This window comes from Aspergillus sydowii, assembly GCF_001890705.1.
Source record: "Aspergillus sydowii CBS 593.65 unplaced genomic scaffold ASPSYscaffold_3, whole genome shotgun sequence".
Taxonomy (NCBI): Eukaryota; Fungi; Ascomycota; class Eurotiomycetes; order Eurotiales; family Aspergillaceae; genus Aspergillus; species Aspergillus sydowii.
Window position 1 is genome coordinate 3509872 of NW_024467861.1, and position 27410 is coordinate 3537281.

General features: G+C 47.6%; 9 protein-coding genes across 9 annotated transcripts; 3 read left to right on the forward strand and 6 right to left on the reverse strand.

The window, feature by feature from the left end:
- Positions 1-249: 249 nt before the first annotated feature.
- Positions 250-2289, reverse strand: ASPSYDRAFT_131178 (uncharacterized protein). The gene is made up of 3 exons (XM_040840579.1): positions 1649-2289; positions 1047-1560; positions 250-984 (listed from the first exon to the last, which is right to left on the reverse strand). The coding sequence occupies exons 1-3, from the start codon at positions 2181-2183 to the stop codon at positions 486-488; spliced, it is 1548 nt and encodes a 515-aa protein (XP_040705459.1). The 5' UTR covers positions 2184-2289; the 3' UTR covers positions 250-485.
- A 141-nt stretch (positions 2290-2430) lies between these two features.
- ASPSYDRAFT_43575 (putative RSC complex subunit (RSC1)) lies at positions 2431-5752 on the reverse strand. Its single transcript, XM_040846687.1, has 4 exons — positions 5413-5752; positions 5140-5302; positions 3734-5071; positions 2431-3665 (listed from the first exon to the last, which is right to left on the reverse strand). Exons 1-4 carry the CDS (start codon positions 5577-5579, stop codon positions 2676-2678), a joined length of 2658 nt encoding a protein of 885 aa, XP_040705460.1. The 5' UTR covers positions 5580-5752; the 3' UTR covers positions 2431-2675.
- Positions 5753-7229: 1477 nt separating this feature from the next.
- On the forward strand, positions 7230-8216 carry ASPSYDRAFT_30135 (ubiquitin-specific protease OTU1; the record flags this gene model as incomplete). The annotated part of the gene is made up of 1 exon (XM_040844744.1): positions 7230-8216. One exon carries the CDS (start codon positions 7230-7232, stop codon positions 8214-8216), a length of 987 nt encoding a protein of 328 aa, XP_040705461.1.
- A 248-nt stretch (positions 8217-8464) lies between these two features.
- Positions 8465-10024, reverse strand: ASPSYDRAFT_146243 (serine/threonine protein kinase CDC7; the record flags this gene model as incomplete). The annotated part of the gene is made up of 2 exons (XM_040841601.1): positions 8465-9672; positions 9757-10024. 2 exons carry the CDS (start codon positions 10022-10024, stop codon positions 8465-8467), a joined length of 1476 nt encoding a protein of 491 aa, XP_040705462.1.
- Positions 10025-10623: 599 nt separating this feature from the next.
- ASPSYDRAFT_148009 (condensin subunit YCS4) lies at positions 10624-14530 on the forward strand (the record flags this gene model as incomplete). Its single annotated transcript, XM_040841769.1, has 5 exons — positions 10624-11443; positions 11503-11626; positions 11680-11821; positions 11879-14257; positions 14330-14530. 5 exons carry the CDS (start codon positions 10624-10626, stop codon positions 14528-14530), a joined length of 3666 nt encoding a protein of 1221 aa, XP_040705463.1.
- A 544-nt stretch (positions 14531-15074) lies between these two features.
- ASPSYDRAFT_56880 (putative oxysterol binding protein (Orp8)) lies at positions 15075-16677 on the reverse strand (the record flags this gene model as incomplete). Its single annotated transcript, XM_040849285.1, has 5 exons — positions 15075-16025; positions 16091-16150; positions 16205-16274; positions 16447-16527; positions 16592-16677. The coding sequence occupies 5 exons, from the start codon at positions 16675-16677 to the stop codon at positions 15075-15077; spliced, it is 1248 nt and encodes a 415-aa protein (XP_040705464.1).
- A 731-nt stretch (positions 16678-17408) lies between these two features.
- Positions 17409-18940, reverse strand: ASPSYDRAFT_147688 (ubiquitin C-terminal hydrolase 37; the record flags this gene model as incomplete). The annotated part of the gene is made up of 6 exons (XM_040841743.1): positions 17409-17950; positions 18004-18188; positions 18248-18429; positions 18495-18594; positions 18648-18742; positions 18794-18940. The coding sequence occupies 6 exons, from the start codon at positions 18938-18940 to the stop codon at positions 17409-17411; spliced, it is 1251 nt and encodes a 416-aa protein (XP_040705465.1).
- Positions 18941-19362: 422 nt separating this feature from the next.
- On the forward strand, positions 19363-23821 carry ASPSYDRAFT_43581 (putative nuclear envelope pore membrane protein). The gene is made up of 3 exons (XM_040846688.1): positions 19363-20012; positions 20063-20211; positions 20281-23821. Exons 1-3 carry the CDS (start codon positions 19572-19574, stop codon positions 23519-23521), a joined length of 3831 nt encoding a protein of 1276 aa, XP_040705466.1. The 5' UTR covers positions 19363-19571; the 3' UTR covers positions 23522-23821.
- ASPSYDRAFT_43582 (rRNA-processing protein UTP22) lies at positions 23437-27099 on the reverse strand. Its single transcript, XM_040846689.1, has one exon. The coding sequence runs from the start codon at positions 27043-27045 to the stop codon at positions 23707-23709; it is 3339 nt and encodes a 1112-aa protein (XP_040705467.1). The 5' UTR covers positions 27046-27099; the 3' UTR covers positions 23437-23706.
- Positions 27100-27410: the final 311 nt, after the last annotated feature.

The window sequence follows — 27410 nt, forward strand, 5'->3', positions numbered from 1 at the left end:
CTATGCTTGGTTTTAAAATCGGTTGTCTCTGCATTTAACCGGCATTTTCCCCTCATATTTATGTCAATGCTCTCATTTATGGTTGGTTAAAATGTTCATTTTTCTATGTTTATCTATTTGAGATGCCATACCCGACCGACTTCGACTCTATCTCATCTAACTACATATCCTTGTCTTACTCATCCTCCTTCTGTACATTCTATGCTTAGCTCTCTCTCCATTTGGATTTCACTTTATATGTACGCAGCTCACGATTCAATGATTGATATTCCTACTTGGTCCATTAATCTATCTCCCAGTAAGCTCTTCTTAAATACATCCTAAGTCAAATAGTAACCGTATGGCACATCATATTTCATAAAAAGCCACAATTCCTGACTTAGTATCATGAAACTTGGTCGTAATTGAATAAATCTAGAGTGAAGATAGGTTGGGTGGCGACATGTCAAGCTTATTGACCATTCATTATTTTTTGCACAGTCAACTCAGAAAAATTCATCAAGAGGAAGCTTCCAACCCCCAGGCACTTTCTCCTGGAATACCCTATTTGGATCATACTTATTCGACATACGGACTAGGTGCCCCAAACTCTTTCTCCCATAACCACGAAGCGGGTCCTGATAAGCGGCATTGGCGTAGTTTATATATCGATATGGATAAGAAAGACCGTTTTTTGCTATGACAGCGTCTATGTCGCGCAAGAGGGTCCGTGTAGTGCGCTCCATCATCGAGGAGAATTCATCGTTTAACCAGTAAATTGAGATTAGGCCAAGTGCGAGTTCTCTGTCCGGCTGACTACCCCGAGGAAATCCGAGACTGTTGTGAGATGTTGGTAATAATGCCGGTACATCGAGGATAGTCAACGCAAGCATAATGTTTGGAATGCGGGCATTTTGCATTTCGTCGCGGTAGCCTATCCAAACCTTGAGGATTTGAGGGAGGATAGTTGGACTGAAGCGAAAGGTCGTGCAAGCTTGGATCAGGCTATGCTTGAAAGTCAACCGATACATTACGAACTGTGGTCCTGGTGACGGGTATATTCCTACTAGCGGTTATGAGGAAATGGATTACTTCCCAGTTCCTCGGTGAAGTCCGTCGAGTTGGAAATTCGCATGGTATTGTTAAATTGTGGCTGGATATCGCTGAACATACGCAGCGCACTGGGATTCACCACCTGCTCTGAGTAGAACATGTTGTTCATGCAAAACGGGTCACCGCTGCCGTCATCCGAGGATACGTACATGAAATTCTGCTCAACTTCAGCACGAGGATCATGGTTGGCCCGCTCCATGAACTCTGCGTATGCGTCCATCTGAGCTTGCTCTGTTGATGAGGGATAAAAGATAAGGCCTCCCCAGTAAGGACCTTGGCGGAATGGGCGCAAGTCGAAGCGAGTGACGATACCAAAATTATTTTGGCCCCCCTTGAGTGCAACGAAGAGGTCGGCATATTCACCTTCGTCGTTGACATCGACTATCTCACCAGACGCAAGTACAACTTGCATGTTGAGCACATTATCGCAGGCCCAGCCGCGCATGGGAGAGAAGTTTGAAACTCCACCTGGAGACAGGACACCCGTAATGGGATATACGATTAGATTTGCGGCATAGAAATATAGGCCCAGATTCTAATTCTCAAGCAGACGTACCTCCAGTGATCAAGCCACCCACACCCACAGTGCCAATCTTTCCTCCGATAACGTCTAGCCCTAGAGGATCAAGAGCCCTATGGACTTCTGTCCACCTAGCACCTGGGCCCACAGACGCGATGGTGTCATCGTCGTTTGTACTGACATGGTTCAATCGTGACAAGTCAATTGTAACGCCATACTCGGTGTCTGCGAACCCAATATTGGGCGAGTGTCCGCCACCACGGACAGCGAATATAGCATCAGGTAGTCCAACTAGCGTTTTGACTGCGGTAGACACATCTTCAGCGGTGGATGGGATGACAACGCAAGCAGGGCTTAGCCGTGTCTGCAGTGAGTAGTATGAGGCTATTGAAGTATCATAGTCCCCGCTGCCAGGAAAGAAGACATTCTCCGGTAGAAGAGTGGAGAGCAGTCTGCAATGGAACTCCGGGTTTGTAAAGTCGGCCACCGCCGGAATGATATGAAGCGGGAGAGGAATAAAAAGGGGGAGTCTCTTTGGAGCAAACACCTTATATACAGGCAGCCAGAACATTGTTGCGAGCGTCGGGACTGGCGGGAAGTACCCAGTAGGTTTGAAGGGAATGGCAAGTCTACCCAAGTCAATATGTGGTGGACATATTCTTATAAATGAATGGGCCTAGCTGCGCTGTTGAAATGCTAGAGCGAGTGGGAGCGGCACAACAATATAGTTTACTCCCTGTCAGGCCTACATCATCATCACACAGCATTTCCCCGTGATACCAAGAATGAGGTCAGAAAGAAAGCACAAAAGGGGAGCTACGGGATCGGATTGCACAGCTATACAGTCTTCCAGTATGCGAATACCTCAATTTGCTAGACTAAACGCTAATATAGTACAGGAAGTACGGGTCTCATGAATAAGTCTGGTAGGTTCAAACCATGAACACCTCTTCCATAATGCGCCATGCCCGAGTAAAAAGCAAGAAAAGCAAGTACATCTACATATTCCATTTGCCGGTTCAACAAGAGATAACCCAGCACCCGTGGAATAAATGGGGTGCCGTCAGGTGGCAGGGTCAATTTCGTCCATGTACATCCCACTCCCTTTGAGGTTAACAAAAGTCGCTTTCGTTGAGTTCCCTTGGATCCGTGCCGTCTTCGCGTGAGTGACACGATCTGTTTGGACTCGTTGCTCACGGGCCTTTTTATCCGCTTCTCGAGCAGTCTCGGCCTGGTCCTGATACAGGGCTTTGTAAATCTGATCCGTGCCATCCATAATTTCCTTTGCCAAATATTTGACAGCCTTTTCTACCGCAACTTCCGTTTGCACTGCGAGAGCTTTTGCCTCATCCGCTCGCTGCCGCTTTACGGCATGGTCACGCTCCTGTTGCTCGGAGCTCTCTTTCCGTTTTTTGGCCTCGACAAGTCTCTGGCGCTCTTCTTTCGCTGCGAGGTACTTCAGTGAATGGCCCAGTTTTTGGTGAACTGTTGAACTGATGTCCAATGGTGGGCAGGAAAAGAAAAGCACACGACCTTGGTCGTCACAATGAAACTGTTGGCGGACATCTTCCGGAATCGCAGCATTTGCCGTGTCACTTAAATGAAACACTTCGACTGGCCGAGGAGCGTTGGTGTTGTACATAGCGGCTGGCCCTTGTGCACGACCCACTTGATATGGGGCATATTGCGGGGCCTGAGGGACAGCATATGAATGAGGAGTTACCGTTCCTTGGTAGGCACCTGGCATAGGGCTCTGGGCTACAAACCCACTAGACCGTCTTTGTTGTAGTGCTGGCTGGTAAATCTGAGAGGGTGCAACCTGAGGTTGATGATAGGGAACGGGAGGAACAGGGACCGGTGAGTGTTGCGCAATAGGCGCAACCGGTGACCGCACTGGAACAGGGCTTGCCGTGGCTAGGAGAGCGGCTGGGCTGTTCACAACAGGTTGTGCGGGCGCTTGGCTCATCGAGGCTTGTCGAGAAACCGAGGGGATAGAGGCTTGAGGCATGGTGGGAGGCGGCGGTGATGGCGTTGGCTCCGGAGGAGGTGACTCCTGAAAGATATTGTTAGATCAGAGTTTATTGGATGATTTGGCGTGGTGTAAGGATCATATTCACTTACATTTTCATCTCGCGGACGACAGTGAACTGCGCCCACCACCGGCGGCGCATTTTCTGCTCCCCAAGTTGGTTTTGGTAAATCGTCTGTTTCTTTGGCATCGCTTTTCAGCAAATGTTTTATTGGGCTAGGAATTTTCTTGATCTTGCGAGGCAAATCAAACAGATCCATCTCATAATCTTTCTCCCGCACTTCATCAGGGAGGCAGCTGGCCCAGGTTTTGATCTTGTTAAGCTTATGCTTCTCTTCGTTATATCGAGCCTCGCATACATAAACTTCTTTATCAAGAGGGAAGTCTCTGGGCCTTCCACGATTGTACCGCGTGAAGAACATGACGAAGCATCGGTCAACAATCTCTTCGACTCGATGATCTCGGTATTGACCAGTCTTGACCACCTCATTAGGATAGAAATGTTTCTCAAAATGGTGAATCGTCTGTTCCGGGCGGTAGTACCAGCATGCGTTTATCCATTTGTCGCCGTCGGAATCCTGCCAGGTCCGGTAGATTTGCGCCACAACGGGTTTTGTCACATCGTTGGGGTTTTGGATATGCACCCAATCGCCAACCTTCCAGAGTTCGGCCTTGTGTAGAATTCCTTCCGGAAGTGGTAAGCGCCCGTCCTCCATTAAGTATTCACTATCGGGTTTCTTCTTTTCAACATCTGCAAGCCTTTTTGCTTCCATTTGGAGATCCACCGCATCCTTGTAGATCTGACTCTCCGACTGATTATAGGCCTTCGCGTTGTTAAACATAAGGTCCATATCCTTCAAGAAATGGTCCACTGAATTGTACTTCTTCCTTTTCGACTTCCGCTTGATGATATCGATAGCAATTGGGTCTTTGATCTCGATGTAGTAGTCCGGGTACACGCCTTTGTCAGGCAAGCGCTCGAAGTGCCGAACTTTGATTTGATTTCCTGGCCCCTTAAGTTTCCGGATCCCCTTTAAGACAGCCTTGATCCTCGCTTCCATGGGGGTATCAACACGTGGAGGACGGCCTCGCTTTTTCCTCTGCTCGGGATCCGCAGATTTATTCCCGTCATCCTTTGTACTGTCTCGCTTGGACCCAGGACGAGGACCACGCTTCCTCTTCCTGCGTTCGTCATCAGAGTCATCCTCATCCTCGTCATCCTCATCGTCTTCATCCTCATCTTCGTCCTCCTCCGGTAGCGGATCTGGGTCCGGAATTTCGCCCAGGTCCGGGAATTCGGCCTCGCCGGCAGTGATGATACCTTCTTTGACTAATTTCTGGAATTCGGTAATGAAGGCATCCTTGACCACGAGTGAATCTTCGTATGCTTGGGAGTTGGGGCGATTATAAGTTTGCGCATTATGCGAGATCTATATGCACAGATCGCGTCAGATGAATAGCGACAATGGTGGAAAAAAGGTAAGGAAGAATTTCTTACCAGGGCACAATCTCGCACAAACTCAGAGATATTCTTGTACTCCCGCTTGTTGATTTTCTGCTTTAAGATACTAAGAGCCATTGGTTCTTTGATGATATCGTAATAATCGGGAACATTGCGCTTGTTGACACTGCGGTGGAAAAGTCTCGACGGATCGTGGCCACTGCGATGCGAAAAACGCGCGTGAGCGTACGTCTTCACTTGGCTGTGACGGGCTCAACACCGGCGAGCCGGCCTTGGTCTGTCGCGCAAGTTGTCTTGCAGGAAACTTACTCTTCTTCTCGAATGTCATAGATCGCCAGGACAACATCCATCATATACTTCCATTGCTCGTCTGTGACCATGCTGAGAACGCCATTGCCCTTGCCATCGCCCTCGATCGACTGGACGGGCTCCTCAGGAGTTGGTTGCGCTTGCGACGGTTCGGAGTTCTTCTGCATCGTGTTTGACCACCACGAGCATGTGGACAGCACCGCGACTCAGAACAGATCCTTTAAAGCTGCGGGGAATTCCTTGTCAATCAATTTCTTTCACTGGAGAGTAACTGAACATCTAGAGGCGCGCAACAGCAGCAGGTGAGAGGTTCTCTCAGCGAGTATGCTGACTAACTTCTACCAAGAGTCACAGTTAATACCGTAAAACGAAGTATTAAAGTATATGGTTTCGCAGTATGTATACCGTATTATTACATGCGCAGTCTGTCGCTGATTAATAATCGAAGCCAGAAATTGGTTTAGTTAACGTGTTAGTTAACTAACGAACTATAACTATTGACTGGTCAATAATATTCACTTACAGTGAGTGTATGATGGTACTTTAGCATTAAAAATATAGGGCACAGAGGAAATGATTAAATATTATGAAAGAAGAAGAAGATGTTTTTTATCCTTTAGTAGCACTAAGTGGAGCTTGAACTGTGTCTGCATCTCTGCAGACCAACAATTCTCAGCACCAGCTGCACCACTATATACAGAGCACTAATGCATGAATGTAAAGTGATACCAGTACCCATAAGTATTTACAGCTCGTACTGTTCTTGGCAAATTTTACTTACTTATTCTTCGACTGCGCTCCCTTGGGTATACTCCCCACATGTGTGGCTGCTTGAATCATTACATACTCCATAGGATTATTGCGTTCAAAGCCTGTTGATCCTGCTCTCTTACTTGGTCTTGGGAACCAGAAGCCAGACTCAGATGTCTACGGGAACGCCTATTTCAGCCTAGTGAAAAGTTATGCCCGCGCTAGCCTTAAATTGCCCCCTCCTAAATAGCCTTTACCCGTGACTCTCAGTATGGCGTGTGGAGTGTAGGCTGTCGGCATGTGCTGTTCTCCATTTCCTGGGTGCTGCAGTGGTTGAAATTCCAGGCATAATTGCGATGTTTTATTAGCCTCAATTAGTATGAAGACATCTCTGCTTTAAAAAGTGACACAAGGCACTGCGTACAGTTTCAATTTTTGTTATGACTACGCGAATACCCTTCCTCTATGAAGCCATGGAGAAAATCCCTGCTAGATACATTTCTCAGCAGTGTCTTTTAGCCTATATTTTATTGATGATTTTTGTATTATACCGGCAATAATCATGTCTCTGTCCCTCTAGGTAATGGGAGCATGGCCGCACACCTAACCGCCGAATCCAAGATTACCATCCTGCATATTAGCCAAGCTTCTCAATCAACGTCTCACCCCTAATTGGTAGCTCATTGGCAGGCGGCACTCGCAGGAAGTTCCAGCGTGAGGTGATGACCGAGGGTTTGTAGACGCGGCGGGATGGTCGATCGATGATTTGGGCATTCCCCGCACTTTGATATCGCCCATGGTCCACAACGTGGGTCTCCAAAGCTCGCCGTCTGAATTTGTTTTCGACGTCCTGGAAGCCCGATACACCAGGAAGTGTCTTAAGGTCAACCGCCACAAACACCAGAGTTAGGACTCTTTGGTTGTCGCCCTGGAATCTCGCACCTCCTTGCATCTTCTGCCCCACAAACTGACGCGCTCTGCGTCACTGGTATTCAGTGGGTCCGAAAAGTATCGCTCGTCCTTCTTCGTTTTAGTCTTTTCATGTCAGTATCGAAATATCTTCGAAAATGAGAATTCGAATACGTGGGCCGTCCGGCCAGTTCACCGTCACTTTATCAGAAGATGCAACTTCTGAGGACCTTCGAAACGAAATTGTCGACAAGACGGGATTGACCGCATATTATGTGAAATATGGCTATCCACCCAAGCCGTTGTCGCTAGACCGCACAGAAACATATCAGAAGCTTACCGAGCTTGGTGTTCAGTTGGACCGGGAACAACTCATCATTACTGCGAAAGATAGTCTTGAGACTGAATCGCCCGCTGAAAAGCAGGATGCGTCCACTACTAGTAGTAATACTATTCCGCCATCCTCTCCGAAATCCTCTTTATCACGCAAGCAAAATCCTGTTGCCGAAGATACACCTAAGGTCCCTTCGCTAGAGCATGATGGTATATTTGTCCTACGAGTGATGCCCGACGACAACTCGTGTCTATTCCGCGCAATAAGCACGGCACTCCTACCAGGTGCGGACACTATGGTTGAACTCCGATCAACTGTGGCCGAAACAATTCAGAGTAACCCTGACGTATACTCCTCCGCGATCCTGGAACAACCGCGAGATGACTATTGTCGTTGGATTAAAGATGAGACTTCGTGGGGCGGGGCAATTGAAATGAGTATCTTGAGCAAGCATTTTGACATTGAGATCTGCTCGATCGACCTGGGGAATCTCCGTATAGACCACTTCAATGAGGGCCAGAATAAACGGTGCTTTCTAGTATACTCGGGAATTCACTACGACACCATTGCATTGTCTGCTGGTGATAATGCCTCACCGGAATTTGACACAACAGTGTTTGATGCATCAGATTCATTGGTGCTGGAAAAAGCATTGGTCCTTTGTAGGATGCTGCAGGAGCGGAATTATTATACTGATGTGGCTGCGTTCCGTCTCCATTGTAACACCTGCGGTGCTATACTGACAGGCGAAAAGGGCGCGAAAGAGCATACTTCACGAACTGGACACTCGGATTTTAGCCAGGTGGCCTAGATGCACCCACCTAGAGCCGTCCACTTCTCCGTTGCCATCAGATCTAATGTGCACTCATCATAACAATAAAGATTTTGTTTTCAATTGTGGAGCACAGTTATCTTTGACCAGATCCCTAAGAAAGCTGATTATAGTATGTAACTCAATAGCAAGTAAACCATTTTCAGTTTTGTGAAAACGGTCACAGATGACTTTATTAAAAGCAAGTCCATATGAGGTATCATTAATTTACATTATAATTCCGTGATTCATACCATGTCCACCTCATCATCATCTTCATCATCGCCTGCTTTATCGCCATCCTCCCTCCCACTATCTGCGCTATCCTCCGGCCCTCCCCATTCCACATCGTGATCAATCGGTTCAGTGAAAAACTCGTGCTGCATAGCTTCTTTAGCACTCAGACGTTTGGACGGATCTAATTCCATCAATCCTGCTAAGAGGCGGGTAGCTTGTTTCTCGCTCTCCGTTAGTTCCTCTACACAACTAGACCACTTCACAAGCTTCTCCCAACTGTATCCCTTTTCCCCAATGGTAGGAATGTTGGTCTCGAAGATCTGCCCGTGCATTGCTGCGGCGGTTTTCATGCGCCGGGTGCCGAATATGCTTGCCATCTCTATCAAAGCGTCGACATCGTCAGCTGAGTTGAAAAATGGGAATCGGCGGCCAAGTAATGTTAGCAGAATAACACCAGCGGACCACATGTCGATTTTAGTTGTCTGCGACGTGCATTTGAAGAGAACCTCGGGTGCACGAAACCCGCGAGTTCCCGCGCGGTTCGCGCGCCTTGACGGCCGCGAGTCGCTTTTCGGATACCCTACAGCGAGGCCAGATGGCGAACAGTGGGAGTAGTGGTAGCTTTGCATGTATTTCGTGCGGCGCATGTAGCTCGCACTCGTACATAGACAAGTGCCGGTGTATTCAGAACCTTCGCGCTCAGCCAGACCAAAGTCTACTAAAACGCCTTCTCGCAGGTCCGGGTTGTACAGGAAGTTCGTTGGCTTGATGTCACGATGCAGTATATCGTGTTTATGGACCGAGTGTAATGCAGTGAATAATGATCGAAAGTAATGACGCATATCCGCCACCATGAAAGTCCTGTATTGGAGCCGAAAGTCCGTGTGCGGGAAGAAGGGTAGAACTGCAACAACTTGATCATGGTGACGAAAAGCAGTTATCAAAGGGCAAACTGATCGGCATCCTCGGAGGTCATGTAGGAGTTCAAGTTCATTTTGAATGCGAAGCGGGCTGCTCGTGACGTATATCTTCTTCAGCGCAACATATCGGGTATTCCGTCGCCGAAGGGGCATCGAATTACAGGTTTCCCCGTCGACTCGTCGCCGTTTTGACGGAGGATCCATCCATTCGTTGTTCTGTTCCTCTCGAAAAATGTCCCAATCGTTTCTATAGTGATCATATAATAGATCCTCGGCCTTGTATACTGTAGAGAAAGTGCCTATCCAGTGGATCGCCCGGTTAGTTGAGAAGTCAAAGTGCCCCGAGCATGCTGTATGGGAACCAAGATCCGTTGGAATCGTACCTTCACCGATTCTATTTACCAATCGAAAACGATCCGATATTCCTGGAAAAGTATTTTCAAGCTTTTTCATGTCTTCCTTGACCACCTCATCGACCTCCTCCATATGCTCCTGCGCCTCTAGGTTATGTTCCTGGAAAGGTTGCTCTACACGGCGGTCACTTCCTGTAGTGGCAACATTTCCCAGCGCGTGTTTGGGTGGCTGTAACATGGATTGAGGGTGTTGGGAATCAGAAATACTCGTGGAGGCCGTCGTGGGGAGCATAGACATCGCCCGCCAAGGAGTGTAGCGAACGGAGGAATAACTGGATTGGCGCGGTAACACTCAATTATAATCAGCATACACGAGAAAGGAGCGGGAACCGGCACGCTTTATAAATAGCAGTATGTGGCGGAGAAAGATATCTTGTCTGGCGCGTATACCCAGGTTTCGCAGTGTAGCGTGGAAGACCTTGATAATTCTTCAAAGCAGCGTGCAAGATATCCGGATATAGTATAGTGTTGTTTATTTATTTCATGATACTTACAACCCATTAGTCTAAGAATTTCATGACGAGACTGTGAAATACGCGGTATTGGCCAATAGGACTACCTATACTAAGTATCCGCTTGTTCTATTGCGGTTTAAATATGACTTGGCGGAAATATACCGTATTAATATTACATCTCCGCCTTCTCATGTTGCTGGGAAAATCTGATCGTGCTAGTACTGACTGGAAGAGGAAAGATGCAAACAAAACAGGTTGTCCACCCGCAACCAGTTCGCATTTGATTTTCCGCTCTTCTACCCCGCGACTGCGACTTACCTCACAGCAAAGCAACATACCCCTTCGTGGATAAACTCTTCACGCCCCTGTTGCTGTCTCCATCATGGAGGACAGAACCCAATTCGACATCAACGAGTCTCTTAAATATTACTTGAGCGACCCGACCTCCGTGCCGACCCCAGAGGCCGACTCCGAGCTGCTGGATTTTGAAACGGAACCAGAACAGCTGTCCAGCACAATCGTCGACAATGTATTAAATCAGATCGTGGATGCAGTGGCTGAAAATCCTGAAGGCCTGGCCAGAGTATCATCATTTGACTCGTTGCAGTTTCTTCTAAAGTGCGCCTTCGCCCCTAACCCCGAGCCATTTGCTGGCCCTTTTGGTCCCAATTCTGAACTTTTGAATCTCTACAGATATTCCACATTTATTCCGACAAAGTCTTTGAGCAAACTTCTCGACTTGATAGTATCCGGCCTATCAGTTGAGGCCGACATTATCCATGGAGATCTCGAATCCGATGAGCAGGACAGCATTCAACACCACAAGGAACTCCTAGAAATGTATGGCTTTATACTTCAATGGGCGCTATCCGCGGTTGAGTTAAAAGCAGCGGAAAAGCCAGCAGAGCCCGCACCCGCGCGTCGGGGCCCCGGTAAGTCAGGGAGATCTAAACCTACGAAGGATAGCAACTGGGATGGTACTGCTCAAATTCAAGTGTCAATGGAAACAATGTGCAAAGTCATGAAACTCAAACTCAGCAAAATATTTTTAACAACATCAGATCGTGACACGTTCATTAACCTCTTCACTCGCTCGATATATCTCATCTTAGAGAGCGAGCAGCGGGTGAAGAGTATGGCGATCCGGATGCATGCCTTTAAGGTCCTGTGCATCGCAGTAAAACACCATGGCCACGGATTTGGTAAGACTCAAGAGAATTTTGGAAGGTGCTGCGAACTTGAAATCTGACTTTTGAGCCAGGCGCCCAAACCTCCATCGTACAGAGTTTGACATACTTTGAACATCTGTCAGAACCAATGGCAGAATTTTTACATATTCTTGCGGAGCAATACGACTACCCGCAGCTTTCAGATGAGATTTTAAAGTATCCAATGGTCGCACAGTTTTACTATTCTATATGAGCTAATTGGTTGCCAGGGAACTTGGAAATAAGGAATTCAATTCTAATGATACAAGAGGACCGAAGTCGGTTTCTGCATTCATCGTCAAGCTCTCAGAGCTGGCCCCAAGGTTGATTATAAAACAAATGACCCTATTGGCGAAACAACTTGATAGCGAGGTAATATACCTACGTTCTGTGCCCTCCCAGTGAAGGAGCGGTCTAACCCTTTTACAGTCATATACTCTGCGATGCGCGGTCGTTGAGGTGTGTGGAAATCTCATAGCCGACCTCAGCAAACAGGAAGAGCGGACCGACAATTCCAAAACCCAAATCAACGCCTTTTTCGATGTTCTGGAAGAGCGCTTTCTAGACATAAACCCCTACTGTCGTTGCCGCGCCGTCCAGGTTTACATGAGAATCTGCGATTTGGAACAGAAGTTCCCGAAACGTCGACAAGCAGCGGCAGAACTTGCAGCCAGGAGCCTTGAGGACAAAAGTAGCAATGTGCGACGGAATGCGATCAAACTGCTCGCAAAATTGGTCTCGACCCATCCTTTCAGCGTCATGCACGGCGGACAGCTCTCGATGAAAGAATGGATGGAGCGCCTGGACACTGTAGATGCCGAACTCAATGCATTGAGGCCCCCAGAGACACCAGGATTCGACGCTGGAGATGTCTCTCATATCGACAGTGAATTACTAGACGATGCAACACAATTACCCGACGATTCACCATCGAAGGCACCGCGTATGACAGAAGAGGAAAAGGTTGAAGCGATGAAGAAAGCCGCTGAACAAGCAGCCACTTCAGAGTTGCTTGCGCGGCTGCAACTAACCAGGAAATACTACAACGAAGCAATTCGCTTTATCGAAGTCCTCCACACGGGTTCCAGCGTCGTGTCTCAGCTTCTATCATCGAGAAACAAGAGCGAGGCAATAGAGGCAATGGATTTTTTTGTGATGTTGGATGCATACAAAGTCGAGACTGCTCGCACTGGAATTCGACGAATGCTGAGACTTATTTGGACCAAAGGCAACAGTGATGAGGGTAAAGGAGTCCAAACCCACTTGATTGACTGTTACAAAGGTCTCTTCTTTGAAGCGCCGGACTCATTTGGTCCGAACGATGCAGCAAACTACATCGCTCGGAACATGATCAGTCTCACATTTGGTGCCACACCTGCTGAACTTACATGCCTCGAGCAGCTTTTGAGCACTATGATGAAGGCCGATCATATACCTGAAGCTGTGATTGCGAAGCTTTGGCAAGTTTATGGCGTTCAGAAGAAGGAGATTTCAAGAACCCAGCGTCGTGGAGCCATCATTGTCTTAGGCATGATTGCCCTGGCTGATCCCGACGTTGTTATCAAAGAGATTGAGATAATGCTCCGAATCGGTCTTGGAAGTTTTGGAAGATCCGACCTGATTCTTGCCAAGTATACGTGCATTGCGCTCAGGCGAATGGTACCAGGCCGCCAAGCCAAATCTAAGGAATCCAGCATCTCCAAGCTTACAAATGACCATGCTGTGCTGGTGAAACTCGCGGCCATAGTTGAGACGGTCTCGGACAGTAAAGAGTGGTACGGGGTTGCTGAGCAAGCTATCAGCGCCATATATGCTTTATCCAAACATCCGGACGTTCTTTGTTCGGACATTGTTAAACGAAAGACAAAAGCTGTATTCCAGCCGCAGATCCAATGCCCGTCTACAAATAGCTCCGGAAATGAAGAAGAACAACGCCCTGGGACAGCCTCGACCGAGAAGTCTGTTTCGGGACAGAAGACCTCTTCTGCCGCCCTGTCTCAACTACTTTTTGTCGTCGGCCATATTGCAATCAAGCAGATTGTTCATCTGGAGCTGTGTGAACTGGACTTCAAGCGTCGGAAGGCCGAACAAGAGAAAAACAAGCCTCTCACTGCAAATCAGAGCAACGACGAAGCTACCGAGAATGACGAGTTAGATCTCATCGGTGGCACGACTGAGGACGACTTCACAGAAGCAATGGCGCACGTCCGTGAACGGGAATTATTGTATGGCGAGAACTCACTACTGTCGAACTTCGGGCCTTTGGTTGCAGAGATTTGTGCAAACAACAATGCCTACTCGGATCGCAACCTTCAAGCCGCGGCAACCATTTGCATGGCGAAATTAATGTGCGTATCCGCTGAATACTGTGAAAAAAACCTTCCCCTTCTTATCACCATTATGGAACGCTCTGAGGACCCTATTGTACGAAGTAATGCTGTAATTGCCCTTGGTGACATGGCCGTGTGCTTCAATCACCTGATTGACGAAAATACGGACTTCTTATACCGTCGACTCAACGATGACGATGCTTCTGTCAAACGCACTTGTTTGATGACCCTCACTTTCCTGATCTTAGCTGGTCAAGTTAAGGTTAAAGGACAGCTGGGCGAGATGGCGAAATGCTTGGAAGATGATGACAAAAGGATCGCCGATTTATCCCGCATGTTCTTCACTGAGCTTGCAGGAAAGGACAATGCTGTCTACAACCACTTTGTTGATATGTTCAGCCTCCTTAGCGCAGAGCGCAATCTAGAAGAAGGGTCCCTCAGGCGCATCGTCAAGTTCTTGATCGGCTTCATCGAGAAGGTGAGTTTGTCCCGGACGCGGGTGAATTATTCAAACCTTCAGCAGTTTGCACTAATAGTATTTAATTTACAGGAGAAACATGCCCGCCAATTAGCGGAAAAGCTCGCCGCTCGACTGCCAAGATGTGAGACCGAGCGGCAGTGGAACGATGTCGCCTACGCACTATCTCTTCTTCCTCACAAGAACGAAGATATCGCAAAGACGGTGGCCGGGGGGTTTAATAAGATTGTCAACACGGCCCCGGCCCCGGCCCCGGCTACTGCAACTACCTAGACATCCCGTCTTGATGATAAGTTCCACAATTTGTAAATGACTGAATGATTTGTATCTACTGGAAACTGGGGTCTATATAAGGGTCAACATGGATGGCGTAGTACTGGGTTGGTTGCACGATCGGATATATGGCTTAGTTATGTGCATTTTGATTCTTCTACCTTGGTGCCTTGGTGCCTTGGTGCGCTTTTACAATTATTTGTAACATATGCGAGTGGTGATAGACATCTTTATCGCAACTCTTTTGACGTCCTTTGCGGACAAAGTAGTATCGCCAAAGACGTCACTCAAGTCATATTTGAAGCTAAAAAGAGGCAGTACCACTTGTGCAGAAAGCACGAAATCTAAAATATGAGAAAACTAACGGTCTCAGGTCAATGTATAGGGCACGCGTATAAAATCGCTGTGCAAGGCTTGAAGAGAAACGGCAAGAAGAGCGGTCCAAGAAACGCCCACTCCCTTCCCACCACATAGCATTTGTTATGTACGCTAAAATCAGGTCCATGTAAGCAAATTGAAGATCTTCTTCGATTACAAGTCAACGCTAGGCGCCCTTGACATAGCTCTCTTCTAACTGGTATTGTTGGTTGCGAAGACCCTTGAGTACCTCTGCACCTTCCTCACTCAACTCTGGCCTCCCCAAAGGCGTGACGGCGCCAGTGAAGAAGCGAGGTTTCCATTCTTCATTCTTTTCTTGTCGTTCAGCGGCTTTCTGCCGTTGTCGGTCTTCGATCTCAACTTTGAGCTTGGTGGCTTGGCTATATCTTTTGTCCAGTATTGCCTCAGTCACATCAGACCAGAATTTTCGGGACTCGTTGGAAAGCTGGCTTTCTTCAGGAGGCACAGACTTCGCAACAGGAAAAAGGGGTGCGATGTCAATTAGTAGCTGGGGCTCGTTTGTGCCAGCCAGGGTGTAATACATTTGATTCTGCCATGACCCTGAGATTTTGGCAAGAACATCGGCTTCCGGAACGTCCTTTACCCTGGTAATGGTATCCTTGTCCGGGTCATATCGGAAGATAACGCCTTCAACCTTATTTTGAGCCCGGCTAATCCAGCCATCCTCTAAATATTGCAAAATAACCTTAATCCTCGTTTTCGGGCAGACGATATAACACGTGTCAGCCACACTGATGGATAAAGCGCCACGTAGCAGGCCACCTAGGTGGGCAGCAGGGTGTTTCAGCTGGTATTCTTCATCGTCCCTTTTACTGATATTGATGAATATGCCAAGGTTGTGCTGTCCCGGGGCAACGCGGATGCTGGTTCCGGTGAATTTGGCACTAATCTGATCAAACCCTCGAGCGGATACTCCTGTTTCTGGACAGTCAATGTAAAATGCGGACACTGGCGGATGATGAGACGTTTGTTCTGTCAAGTAACACACTCTAGCTGGTTTTCTGTTGTAATCGTTCACGGTTGACGCGGCCTTGACTGGAGTCCCTTGGGACGGGATTTGCAACTCGGGAAGGGTAGAATTTACTTCCCAGCTACACTGGGAGACGAAAAAGAGGTAAGCAGCCATAAAAATAGATGCGGTATGTGAGGATTCAAGCTCACCCTGAAAAATTCACCAAGAGTGGAGTTGTAGGGTTTACATGGCTTCCCCTTAATGTATTTCTAAGTTACAGTCAGCGCAGTGGCGCGTTTCCTATAGTTGATGGGCACACAAACCAAGTCTTTAGTAAACCAAAACCTCAAAACCTCCAGCATACGCCCAAGGGGTTCATCTGATGTACCAATGCTGTAGATCTCGCAGTCAGAAAACAAGCCAGCATGATTAATAGGCAGGCGATATTGCTGACCTTGCGAAGGTCTCCGGTCTATCCAAATAATTCCAGTATTCTAGTGAACGGGAGGAATTAGTCAGTGATCAGAGCTGGAAATCTTGTTTCGCTATTATGAGGTCAACCAACGCACCGAGGTTGGGAGTCGGTTCTAGAAGCTGGGCGGGCAGTGAAAACCTGACGGATGCGATATCACTCACGCCGACGAATCTGTAGAAAATAACAAGATGTTATTAGCGCAAAAAGAATCGGCAAGGAACATGAGGGCACACACTTTCGAAGAATAGACAAGAATGTCTTGAGCTTCGAAGATTCGTCGGGTGCGTTCTCAGGCACATCAGGTGTTGATGTGGATGACATGGCGACTGTGGAATCCTAAGGGAAGTAGGCGACAAATGGGATCAAAGAATCCAGAGGTAGAGCAGACGTTGCAAGCTCAAGCGCACGGAAGAGAAAAAGTCCAACAGACCCAGCTTTGGCGTCCCGCCGCAAAAGTTATAGAACAAAGTCACGGCGGGTGAGGAGCGGCGCAGCGGTAGTTTGACGATATAATGGCGGGACAGCGGCCAAGGATAGTACAATGATAACAGTCCCCTGCAGCATAAAGGCGAGAAACAAGAAAAAAAAGGAGGAAACCCAACGTGGAGAGGGATGTTGGGACAAAGCGGTCGGTTTGGAAAGCAGGCGGTGACGTCTTGGGTCGGTCAACCCTCCGGAGGGTTCTTCACTGGAGGTGATCTTGAACGCCACCGAGCCTGATCACAGGGGACGTGAAGTGGTCATTATTAATGAAGGTATGAGAGACTTTAGGAGGGGCAGAGAAGACAAGAGGTTGACTGCGACTTTTCGATTCCATTGATCCTCTCCAACCACTCTGCTCGCTCGTTGGAAGGCGCAGAAGCCCTCGACCAATCGGCACATCACGAGGTCTCCCCGGCCCTCTTCCCTGGACAAAGCAAGCTTTGCATGATTGTCTTTACTAAGCTGTTTTTATACCTAATTACAGTAGTTAACTACGTAGTTAACTAATGCATGGGCCCATTCATTCCGATCTTCTATGCTGGTCACCACTAGCATCAATATAGTTTCCACTATTCCTTCAACCTTGGAATCAGGTCTTCAACGAATCGCTTGCGCGCCAAGAAGCGTAGCCATGTTCTTATTGCTGGTCCATAGTCATATCTTCTCCCCGCAGCATAATCATCATCTGCCTGCTGCAATTGCTGCTCCTCTCGTATCGTCGCCCGAAGCTCCATCTGCAATCTGCTCAGGTCTCTGCGGTGTTGCTCTAGTTCGTCTGTTGAATATTCTGAATACTCTTTCCCCGCAGGTACGGCTGCTTCATTAATAGATTTTGCAGTCACTTCGTAGGATACGTCTGGCTCTAAAAGCGTATTTTCAGCCATGACCCCCGGCCCGACGCCGGTGTTTTCCCGTTCGCGTGAAGTTATAGCTCGCTCAATCTTTTGCAGCTGTTTGATATTCACAGCCAGTTCATTGACAAGGCCAGGAAGGGGATCACGAACAAGGCTTAGAATTGAGAATTCGATCTGATCTTCTTCATACCCTTCCATCCTGGCGCGTATATTCGGCTTTACTAAGTCTAACCAGTCGCTGTCTGGGTCAAACATTCCTGTATTTCGTCAGTAACATCATCACTAGTTAAAAATAGTATGCACTATTTACCGAGAACCTGAGGTTGGCGTTCCAAACCATCAAACTTCCACACCTTTCCTAAGGCAGGAACAAAGGCAATGAAATGAAAACTTGCCTCAGCCTCATGCTCTTCACGGCCGCGTTTAGACGGCCTATTACGCCTAGATTCAGCTTCGTATTTGAGTTGTAGATCAGAATTCAGTATATCCATTCTCCTGCGAGTAGTTTTAGCAGCAATAAGAGTAAAAGACAATGGCAACTTCTCTTAACGCACCTAGCAAAAGAGTTATGTACCTCCTTCACAAATTCGAAATTGTTAATTGCGTCTCCCCTTAATGCGGGTGTAAACGGCATTGTAAAGTTCTTGAAGCTTCGAAGATTCTCCCCAAGATCAACACCGTCAATATTGTTGACGATGTTCAAAAGAGCAACGCTTGCACATGCATTGTTCGCGGTCTAGCAGGGGGGTTGCGGAGCGAATCAATAACCATACAGTAGAATCAAGACACGGACGAACAAACCTGATTTGCAAACCAAAGCCCTTCGGGGCAACTAGCCTCCTGCTTATTCGGATCGTCCTCTCGCCAGCGGAACAGGAATATAAACCCGTAAACAGGTTTACTGCCCAGGATTCCATTAGATACGGGAACCATTCAGGGACCAGAGGGCCTTACTTCAGACAGGCCAAAAGCTCATCATCTAATGAGACAACTTCCTGAACTTTGACTCCCCTGACACCAAAGTCGCGGAGCATTACATTGAAAAGAGCCTTTACAACATGAGTAAGGCCGAAAGTCATGGAATTCATAGATGGACAAACTGGTTCAGATTCCAGCTCGCAGAAGCCATTCCAGGACTTCTTTTCTTCTTCTGAGACTGGAGCATAGGAGACATCCCTTCCACATAGACTATTTGCTGTATCATCCAGCCTCCTTCGTTTCATACGCTGACTCGTAGTTTGCGCCATGAGTGGTAAGACGCTCAATAAGTTAAAGGGGAAAGAAAGAAGGAAAGAAAAAAGTCTGCCAAAGCCAATCAAGACCTTTCAGATTGTTCAGGAGAAAAAAATATGATGCACTGAATTAATAAAATTAAAATAGGCTTCCCCCGGTTTAAGGTAAGACGGGGTACACCAGGAGGGGTGTCTCACACATTGGCGTGTTGCGAAGAAGCAAATACCAGAGTTCTCCCCGACTTTAGACAGGAACGCATGTGTGGAAAAGGTGGTAATTATTCATTGTCCAAGATACAACGAATTTTGATGATTAGCCGGTGTTGAAAGTTGAAGCTGGCGGCGAGCTCTCCCCAGACTAGTCCCGATTTGGAATGCGCGCGTCAAACCGTGGACCGTGGACCCGACTGGAGAAAATTATCGGCTATCAAAGAGCTGCGAAGCTTCTTCAAGGCTCAACAACTACCAACCGCCAGCTGCACCGAAATTTAACTCAACCCACCAACTTCCCTGAAAGTGAGCTGCTCGTAAACTCACTCACGCTTTCTATGCAGCTATATTGCATATCATTGGCAGGTACCACTCGAGATTCGCAATTTATAGCACTACATCATCGCTCGTGGAAAGTCCGCGACCACAGCATGCCATGAGCGACACACCCCGGCTTCGCTCTGCGTTTCCCCAAACGCCCCGAACAACTCAGAGAGCAAGGAACTACGATCAGTCACCTTCAAGGTCTATCCCACGAAATGTACCCCCTCCAAAAGCCCTTTCAGAGGCACCATCGGCCGGTCAGGATGGGAGCTCGTCGCTCATTCCATCCCGCATAGTTGATCCCCCGACACAACGACTATATGTGGCGGCCATCTATATCGTTTTAAATGCGTGGCGGGCCTACGAGGCTTGGTCGGCTTCTGATGATTTGGATTCTACTTGGCTGTTTTTGAAATGGGCTTCGATAGATGGCGTGTTTCTTTTCGGCCTACAGGCATTACGCATCCCCTGGTTGGAGTGGGCTTTTCCGACGGCGCTTGCGCTCTTCTTGGTTCATGTTGCGTTCAACATCTTTTTGATGTTTCGCATCCCGGTATGCGGTATTTTCGAATGATTCATGCCAACATTGGCTAACTTGAACAGATTCCTATTGGAGTATGGTTATCTGGAATGGTGAAGCTCGCTTATGATCGAGAGCTTTCGATTTCAGGGCAGAGCATCAAACCTGGCGATATCATTAACAATGCTTCCCTTATTCTCGGAAAGCAAATCGTCAACATCCTCCCCGAAGGGTAGGTTCCGTCATTCGCTAGCTCCTGTGCCTTGGACGCTAATTTCTTGTTGGAAAAAAAACCAAACAGGTCTGCTGTCCTGAATCCAGAGCTAGTACCCCTTTGTCTAGATTCTCAAAAGACTACTGTCGACCTGCCCATCCGAGTCAATCAAACCGATCCTATTTTGATTGAGCTACTACGGCTCGACTTCAACAACGGCGACAGTGAAGTCATTTCAATCCCAGTCAAGCAACTGAAGCAACTGAAGCGAAGAGCAGACAAGAAACAATCTCAGTCAAGCTCTCTTCACCGTGATCTCCTTTTACCAATCCGTAAAACCGGGGTATACCGTCTGCAGCGAGTCGTGGATGAGTCTAAGCTTGATGTTCGTGTGCGAGCTTCGGATTCTATCGTCACCTCGTGTCCTCGTGCGTTAATAAAGAATTCGTACACCCATAAATGCCGCGGCGAGTTATCAAACTTAGTGCTCGCCGTTGAGGGTACCCCGCCATTAAGGATAAAATACAGCAGACAGGTGAATGACCATGACCGCGGTTTCTCTTTTCAGAACATTCAACCAGATCATTTACGCACTCCTCTCCTGGGACACAGGTCTCTTGGTCGGTTATTTGATTCTCACGAAATGGAGATCGCGTGGGCCCAAAGCCAATATATCGAAATCCCGCTAAATGAATCTTTGAATATCGGGGGTGACTGGCTCTACATGATCGAGGAGGTACATGATGGATCTGGGAATGTTGCGAATTATTCGATGGTCTTAGAAGACGCTGATCGGCAATCGGCAAAGTCCTTGGCTCAGTGGCATCAATTCTCTGTTCACGAAATCCCTAGACTATCTCTTTCTGGATGCAACGACCAGCACTTCCTTGAGGTCGCACGTGGCGAAAACCTCCCACTACCGGTTAAATTTCATAATTCAGACCACGGATATGAGAGCGATGGACCATTTTCTCTAACCTACTCCTTTACCATCGACAGTCAGGAGAGTATGGAGGATCCAGCTCGTACAGTTCGCCAGCTCTCACTCAAAACAGTCGATCAGAAACCTCTCATCAAAGAGCCAGGATGGTATAGTTTGAAGCACGTTTCTAGCCAGTTCTGTTCGGGGGAAATCTTCGAACCTTCGTCTTGCTATTTGCGTAACCCGCCAGAACCCGAAATGTCGGTCCGTTCCGAGAAGATATACGATAAATGCGCGAATAGCCCAGTTGGACTGCTCGTCGATTTAGATCTAACAGGCTCGCCGCCGTTCCATCTCAGATATGCTATTGAGACATCCAAAGGCGTTGAGACCAAACATCAAGTGATCGATGGGTTACGCTCGCAGTTGGACTTCACGCCCTTGGAAGCAGGTCACTATCGGTATCGCTTTTTGGATATCGCTGACAGCGTCTACGCCCCCAGACCATTGGATAATAAGGTATCTGTTCTGGAGCAAGACGTTAAACCCCCCGCTTCTGCACATTTCGTTAGTACCAAGGAGGTTCGCAAGGCTTGCTTTGGAGAACCGATCTCTGTGGATGTTGCTTTCCTTGGAGAAGCACCTTGGACACTGCAGTACGAACTCGTCCATAATGGCAAAAAGACAAAGCATGTTCTCGAATCTGAGACTGCAAGGTCCACCATTGTGACGGACAAGCTTGTTAGCGGTGGTGGGTATAATATCGTGCTAACGAGTGTAAAAGATCGCTCCAAATGCAAGCGAAATCTCAATGAAATCCTCAAAATTGATGCCCGGTCTAAGCCACCCCACGTTTCCTTCGGTCACATTGAGAAAAGCAGGAAATACTCCGCGCTACAAGATTCCAAAGTCGATATACCGATCAGACTTAGCGGCGAACGTCCCTGGACTCTGCAGTACAGAAATCTGGATACAGGTGCTTCAATGGCCACGAAGACTCTCTGGCAGGAAAATAGTTTCTTGACCGTTAGTCAAGAAGGGCGGTACGAGCTCATGGGAGTGACAGATGCCTCATGCCCAGGCTCCGTGGATGAGGTCGCGAAGGTCTTTGAAATCTTTTGGATTCCCAGACCCCAGATCACTGCTATAGATGATACGCCAGTGGGGCCAGATGGTCTAGTTGCAAAGAATGATATTTGTCAAGGACAAGGTGATAGTCTCGAACTTCGGCTATCAGGCAATCCTCCTTTTGCAATCCAGTGCGAGCAGCAAAGGAAATCGTCTCGTGGTTCTACTACCGTTCGAGTACGAAATCTCAAAACAGCTCTGCATGCTCTTTCCATGGAGCTAGAAACATCCGAGCCAGGTGATTACATATACCGATTCAAAGAAGTGGGTGATAACCTTTACAACACCCAGCCCGGAAGCAATCAAGTCGCTGTCAGACAGCGAGTTAACCCCCTTCCGTCCGCACGTTTTGATGCCCCCGGCCGCATTTACGGCTTCTGCAAGGAAGACGACAGTGGTGAGGAACTAATACCTCTCACTATGGGAGGCGTGCCGCCATTCTCCCTCGAAATCTCCATCAAACACTATGCGAAAGCGAAGCCAGAAATAGTGTCCATTCCAAACATTAAATCTAATCGGCACAGTCTTCCAATTCCAAGACGCCACCTTGACCTAGGGCAGCACGTCGTTAGCATCCATAAAGTTCGGGATGCACGAGGGTGCGAAAAGTCCTACCACACAGACCTGTCTTCGGTGAGAGTGGCTGTTTCGGACGTACCTACGATAATCCCACTTGAATCAAAATCGGATTACTGTGTAGGCGAACGCCTCTCGTTCTCGCTCTCAGGACATGCTCCGTTTGAGGTTTTCTACACTTTCAATGGCGTTGCCAGAAAGGCGTCTTCTCAATCCAACCATTTCCGCCGCATTGCGGAGAAACCCGGCATCTTTACGATCACCGCCGTTAGTGATGGCGCAAGTGGGAAATGCAAGGCCCACAAAGACATAGTGAAGACCGTCCACCAGATGCCTAGTGTTAGAATCAGCAACGGTCAAGTCTCTATCGTAGACATCCATGAAGGTGGCGAAGCAGAGCTCGAGTTCGAGTTTTGGGGAACGCCACCATTCGAATTCACGTATGCTACCTTTTCTATCTCCGTTTTCACAGTTTTAAATCGACCTAACACAAGTTTATCTAGATATATTCGAAGCACAAACACCCGGAAAGGCAAGAAGGCTGAAATACTTGACATCAAGCATGACATCTCTTACGAGAATAAGAAAATCATCAAGACTTCTGACGAAGGTACTTACGAGGTTGTAGCGATCAAGGACAAATTCTGTTCATTTTCTGCTCAGCCGTCAATGGAAAGGAATGAGAAGCTACTAACCGGCTGATGGATGCTGCCGGCCCGGATAGGCGTCTTCGTTTGAATTGATTATGTGTACTTTTTATCTTCGATTTTGTCTTCATTCGTTTCCAGTAATGTCTTGTTTGGAGTCCTGTATATAGCATTGCAACGGCGCTTCAAGGTATATCACACATGCAATCAATGCACGATTATTTGCATATATAGAAAACTTCACTTTTCAAGAATGTCGATCCGAGTAATCATACCCAACCCTAGTCTAGAGATCTCATTTAGAATAGCGTTGCGGTTTATCGAAAGAGTGGCATCTAGTCCGGAGCCGCTCGTCCCTTCCGGCAATGTCGAGTATGCGAGACCCAAACTCCAGCATTTCGATTTTGAGGTCTGCGGGTTCCAAAGTCCAGCAATGACATCAGATTGCTCATTGCCAGGGAGAAAAAGGATACTGGAGCTGAAGCAAGCCTGGAAGTCACGAACTAATGCTTTGATAATATCTTGTTTGCCAGGTCGAGCTGGATCCCTCGATGCGCTGAGGTTTTTGAATTTTGCTACCGAGGCTGAACGGCCATGCAACAGCTTCGAGTCTAGATGGATAACAAAATCGTAAGGCTCAAGAGCGGGAACGAAAAGCTGTGATATATCAAGTCCAGCCCCGTTTTCCCGTACAAGTTTCATGACAGCCTTTGCGAGGGTGCAAATTCGCGCAGCAACCACCTTTGGGGGCATTTCGTACTGCGTCCATGTTACACCTTCAGGGTCAATATCAGAACCAATAAACATAGATACGCTATTCATCGCCGGATCAATACTGCGCCATGCGGCAAACCGCGTTCGAATTGTTTCGGTTGCTGATTGGTCCAGTTCACCGCCAAGATCAACGATTATCGGCTCCTGCTGCCAGTCCCATCGTGAAATGGAATGTAACGTTCTTAAAAAGCCAGCCATCACACTCGAGGGTGTCTCCCAAGGCTGTGGCTGAGTGAAAGTCCGCACCACGAGTAGCTCGATTAGCTCCTCATTGACGTGCGCGTCGAAAAGATGGCAGCTGAACCAATATTTTACCAGGCGTATGGTAGGGGACAGAAGTGGGAGACGGGTGCATAGCGTTTTGATCGCTTGCGAGAGGCGCGGGCAGTGAATGAAGAACCTCTTGTATGCAGAAAGTGCATACGAAACTTCTTGTTTTGTTTGCGTACCCGCACCTTGTTCTTTGATTTTGCGTTCAAGTAATGTTTGCTCACGGTCATGATGAATTCGAAGGCGAAACACGACTCCAGACACGTGAGTAATGTCCAGAAATGTGTTATTAAGTATTTTGCTTTGTTCATTTTCCAACCCCACTTGGGCCGATGAGAAGTCATGAAGCTCGGTCAAGGTATCCCCTATTTTCACAAGGAAAGCGACCTTTGTCATCTGGACAGCCACAAGATCATCTGGCCATCGTGCGGAGCTCTCGAACTGAAGCACAACGTCAACAGGATTGGCATCACAGTTTCGCGCTACACGAAGGGCCGTGAATCGAAGCAACGAACTAGCTGGTGCCAAATGCCTAACAGTCAAAGGAACACCTTCCATGCTTTGGATCGACTTTTCTAGGGTGTTGAAAGCGTTGTTTATCAGTTGGAATGCAGAGCCAGAATACAAGAGTATTCCATCGCCGTTGTTCCGCAGTTGTTTATCAAATTCGTCACCGAAATAGCTTATATCGTCTTCAGAATAATGAAGGTGACGGTCCAAAACATGGAGCAGGATTTGATGCACTATCGAAGAGGACGAATCTTCGGACCATACCAAACTTTCGCGAATCCTGCCATCTTTGAAACGTCTGAGTTCAGCCTTTTCACCCCAGAATTCCCTGAATGATGTAGCTGCTTCCTTCTCTTCTGCAGATGGACCGTGGTCGACCAAACGTGTAGCATTCTCAGAATTCATAAGCAAGCCCACCAGAAGGCTGCGCTTCCCTGATTTTCGCAGACCTTTCATTTCCACAGACCAAGGGCTACTCGATGGGCTGGAAACGTGAATAAGATCGACCCTGTCCCCAAGCGCATTCAGGAGCAATTGGTAAATTGCGCGCTCTTTGTTGAATGTAGCAAGTGCATCACCAGTTTCTGTGACCGATAGTGTGATAATTCGGTCAAATCGAAGCAATGGTTCATCAATTTTGAAAATGAAAACCTTTTCGAAATGGTCATCCCGAGACTCGTTCAACATTCTAAGTGTTATCCCTGCTTCGCGACGAAGTAACGAGTACGACCAGGGCGTCATCTTGTAGAGAATGTTCAAGCCTCTCTTGTCGTCATAAACCGTAGGAGCTCCGCTTGGAAAGGAAACATCTGAAACAGCAAACAATACAGGATCTGTTAAATCCTTTCCAGCAAGAAACTGTATAGTTGCTTTGAATAGTTGATAACTACTGTATGACTTCAGGAGGACCGGTTTCCCATTTGGACCCCCACCTTCGAGCAAAAGTGCCATGAGTATCGAAAACTCAAACCCCCCAAACCCGCCACTGCGAAATGATGACCCATATCCGCGTTGCCTGAGCCATATACGGCCCAGAACGCATGCATCTCTGAATGATCCACAGCTGAAGACAGCTGAAGACAGAAGCTTGTGATAGTCGGCAACAGTGGCTTCCGAACGAAGGCATGAGTTATACAAGGGAGTAGGTTCCTGATTCTTTTCCTCTCCTTCTGAGCCTCCTCGTATGCTGTTTTTCATTGGAAGGGTGCGTCTGATAGGAAATAATGTGCTTTCAACTGCTGTGATGATGCGAATCTGGAACTTTGAACCTCCTTTTCCAGATCTCGAGGAATGTGGGGACTGTAATATAATAGTAGGGCGAAGAGGGTCCCCATCCTGAAGTTCGAATTTCAAATCCAGGCCTATACTTTTTTGGTTTTTGATTCCAGCGGCAATACAAGCCACATAGTACGCTCGTTTATGAAAATATCGATAATTGGTGTAGTCTTTTTCCCGGAAAATTGAGCTTGGCATTGTCACAGACACATCGACAACATATGGTGCTACCGTTTTTGAGCCCGTTCTAAGCGCAAAGCTTCCAACCACGTTGACGTTCGCAGGTCGAGCAAACATAACCGAGTATTTGGTATCCTTCCCGGGGCGTGGTTCGGGGTACGGAACAGCAACACCATGCGACTGGCGTAAGTCCTTCTCAGCTTCTAATGCCTGTTTGGCCGGTTGTTCAGGCAGGTTCTCGATCAGATCCTTTAGCTCATGAAGGGTGTCATTGATCGTCGCGAGTTGTTTGTCGTAAAGTGGCCTTGACTCTGTAATCAATTCGTCTAGTTGTAGTTTGAAGAAACTAGATTTGTACTGTCCACTAGCAACGGCTATTTCTGCAGAGCCAGCGTTTCCCATGTGCCCGGTTGGCTTTGCAGTATCGGCCGGTTTGGAGCCGTTTAATCCATTCATTTTGAGTGGCCGGTCTGCGCCGAGGGTACCATATGAATGTGTAGAGTTTTGGGTGTACGAAACACTATCAGGACATGGGCTCAGCTTTCTTCGCTTCCCTGTATAGCCCGACATCCTGAGAATGATGGTCTGTAAGATTCGAACAATTGAAGGTCCAACAGGCGTCTGTTCAGCGACAAAAAGCCTCCCAAACATTTTTTCTTGGGCGGTAATCTAAACTCCGACCTCCGATAAATCACGTGCACGAATCACATGACCAGTTCCGGAAAAGCAGCATCTGTCCAAGACAGAAGGAATACGTACTACAAACTACTAGTGTAATGGTGCATGTTAAATGCGCAACTTGCTCTCGTTCTCAATAAGTCATCGAAAATTGAATTGTAATTACTCCAGAATAGGTTTACGTGGTTTTACTTCTCGGATAAACTACTACGTGATAACAAATCAGTAGTGTGTATGAATGAATCATCAAAGCTCCT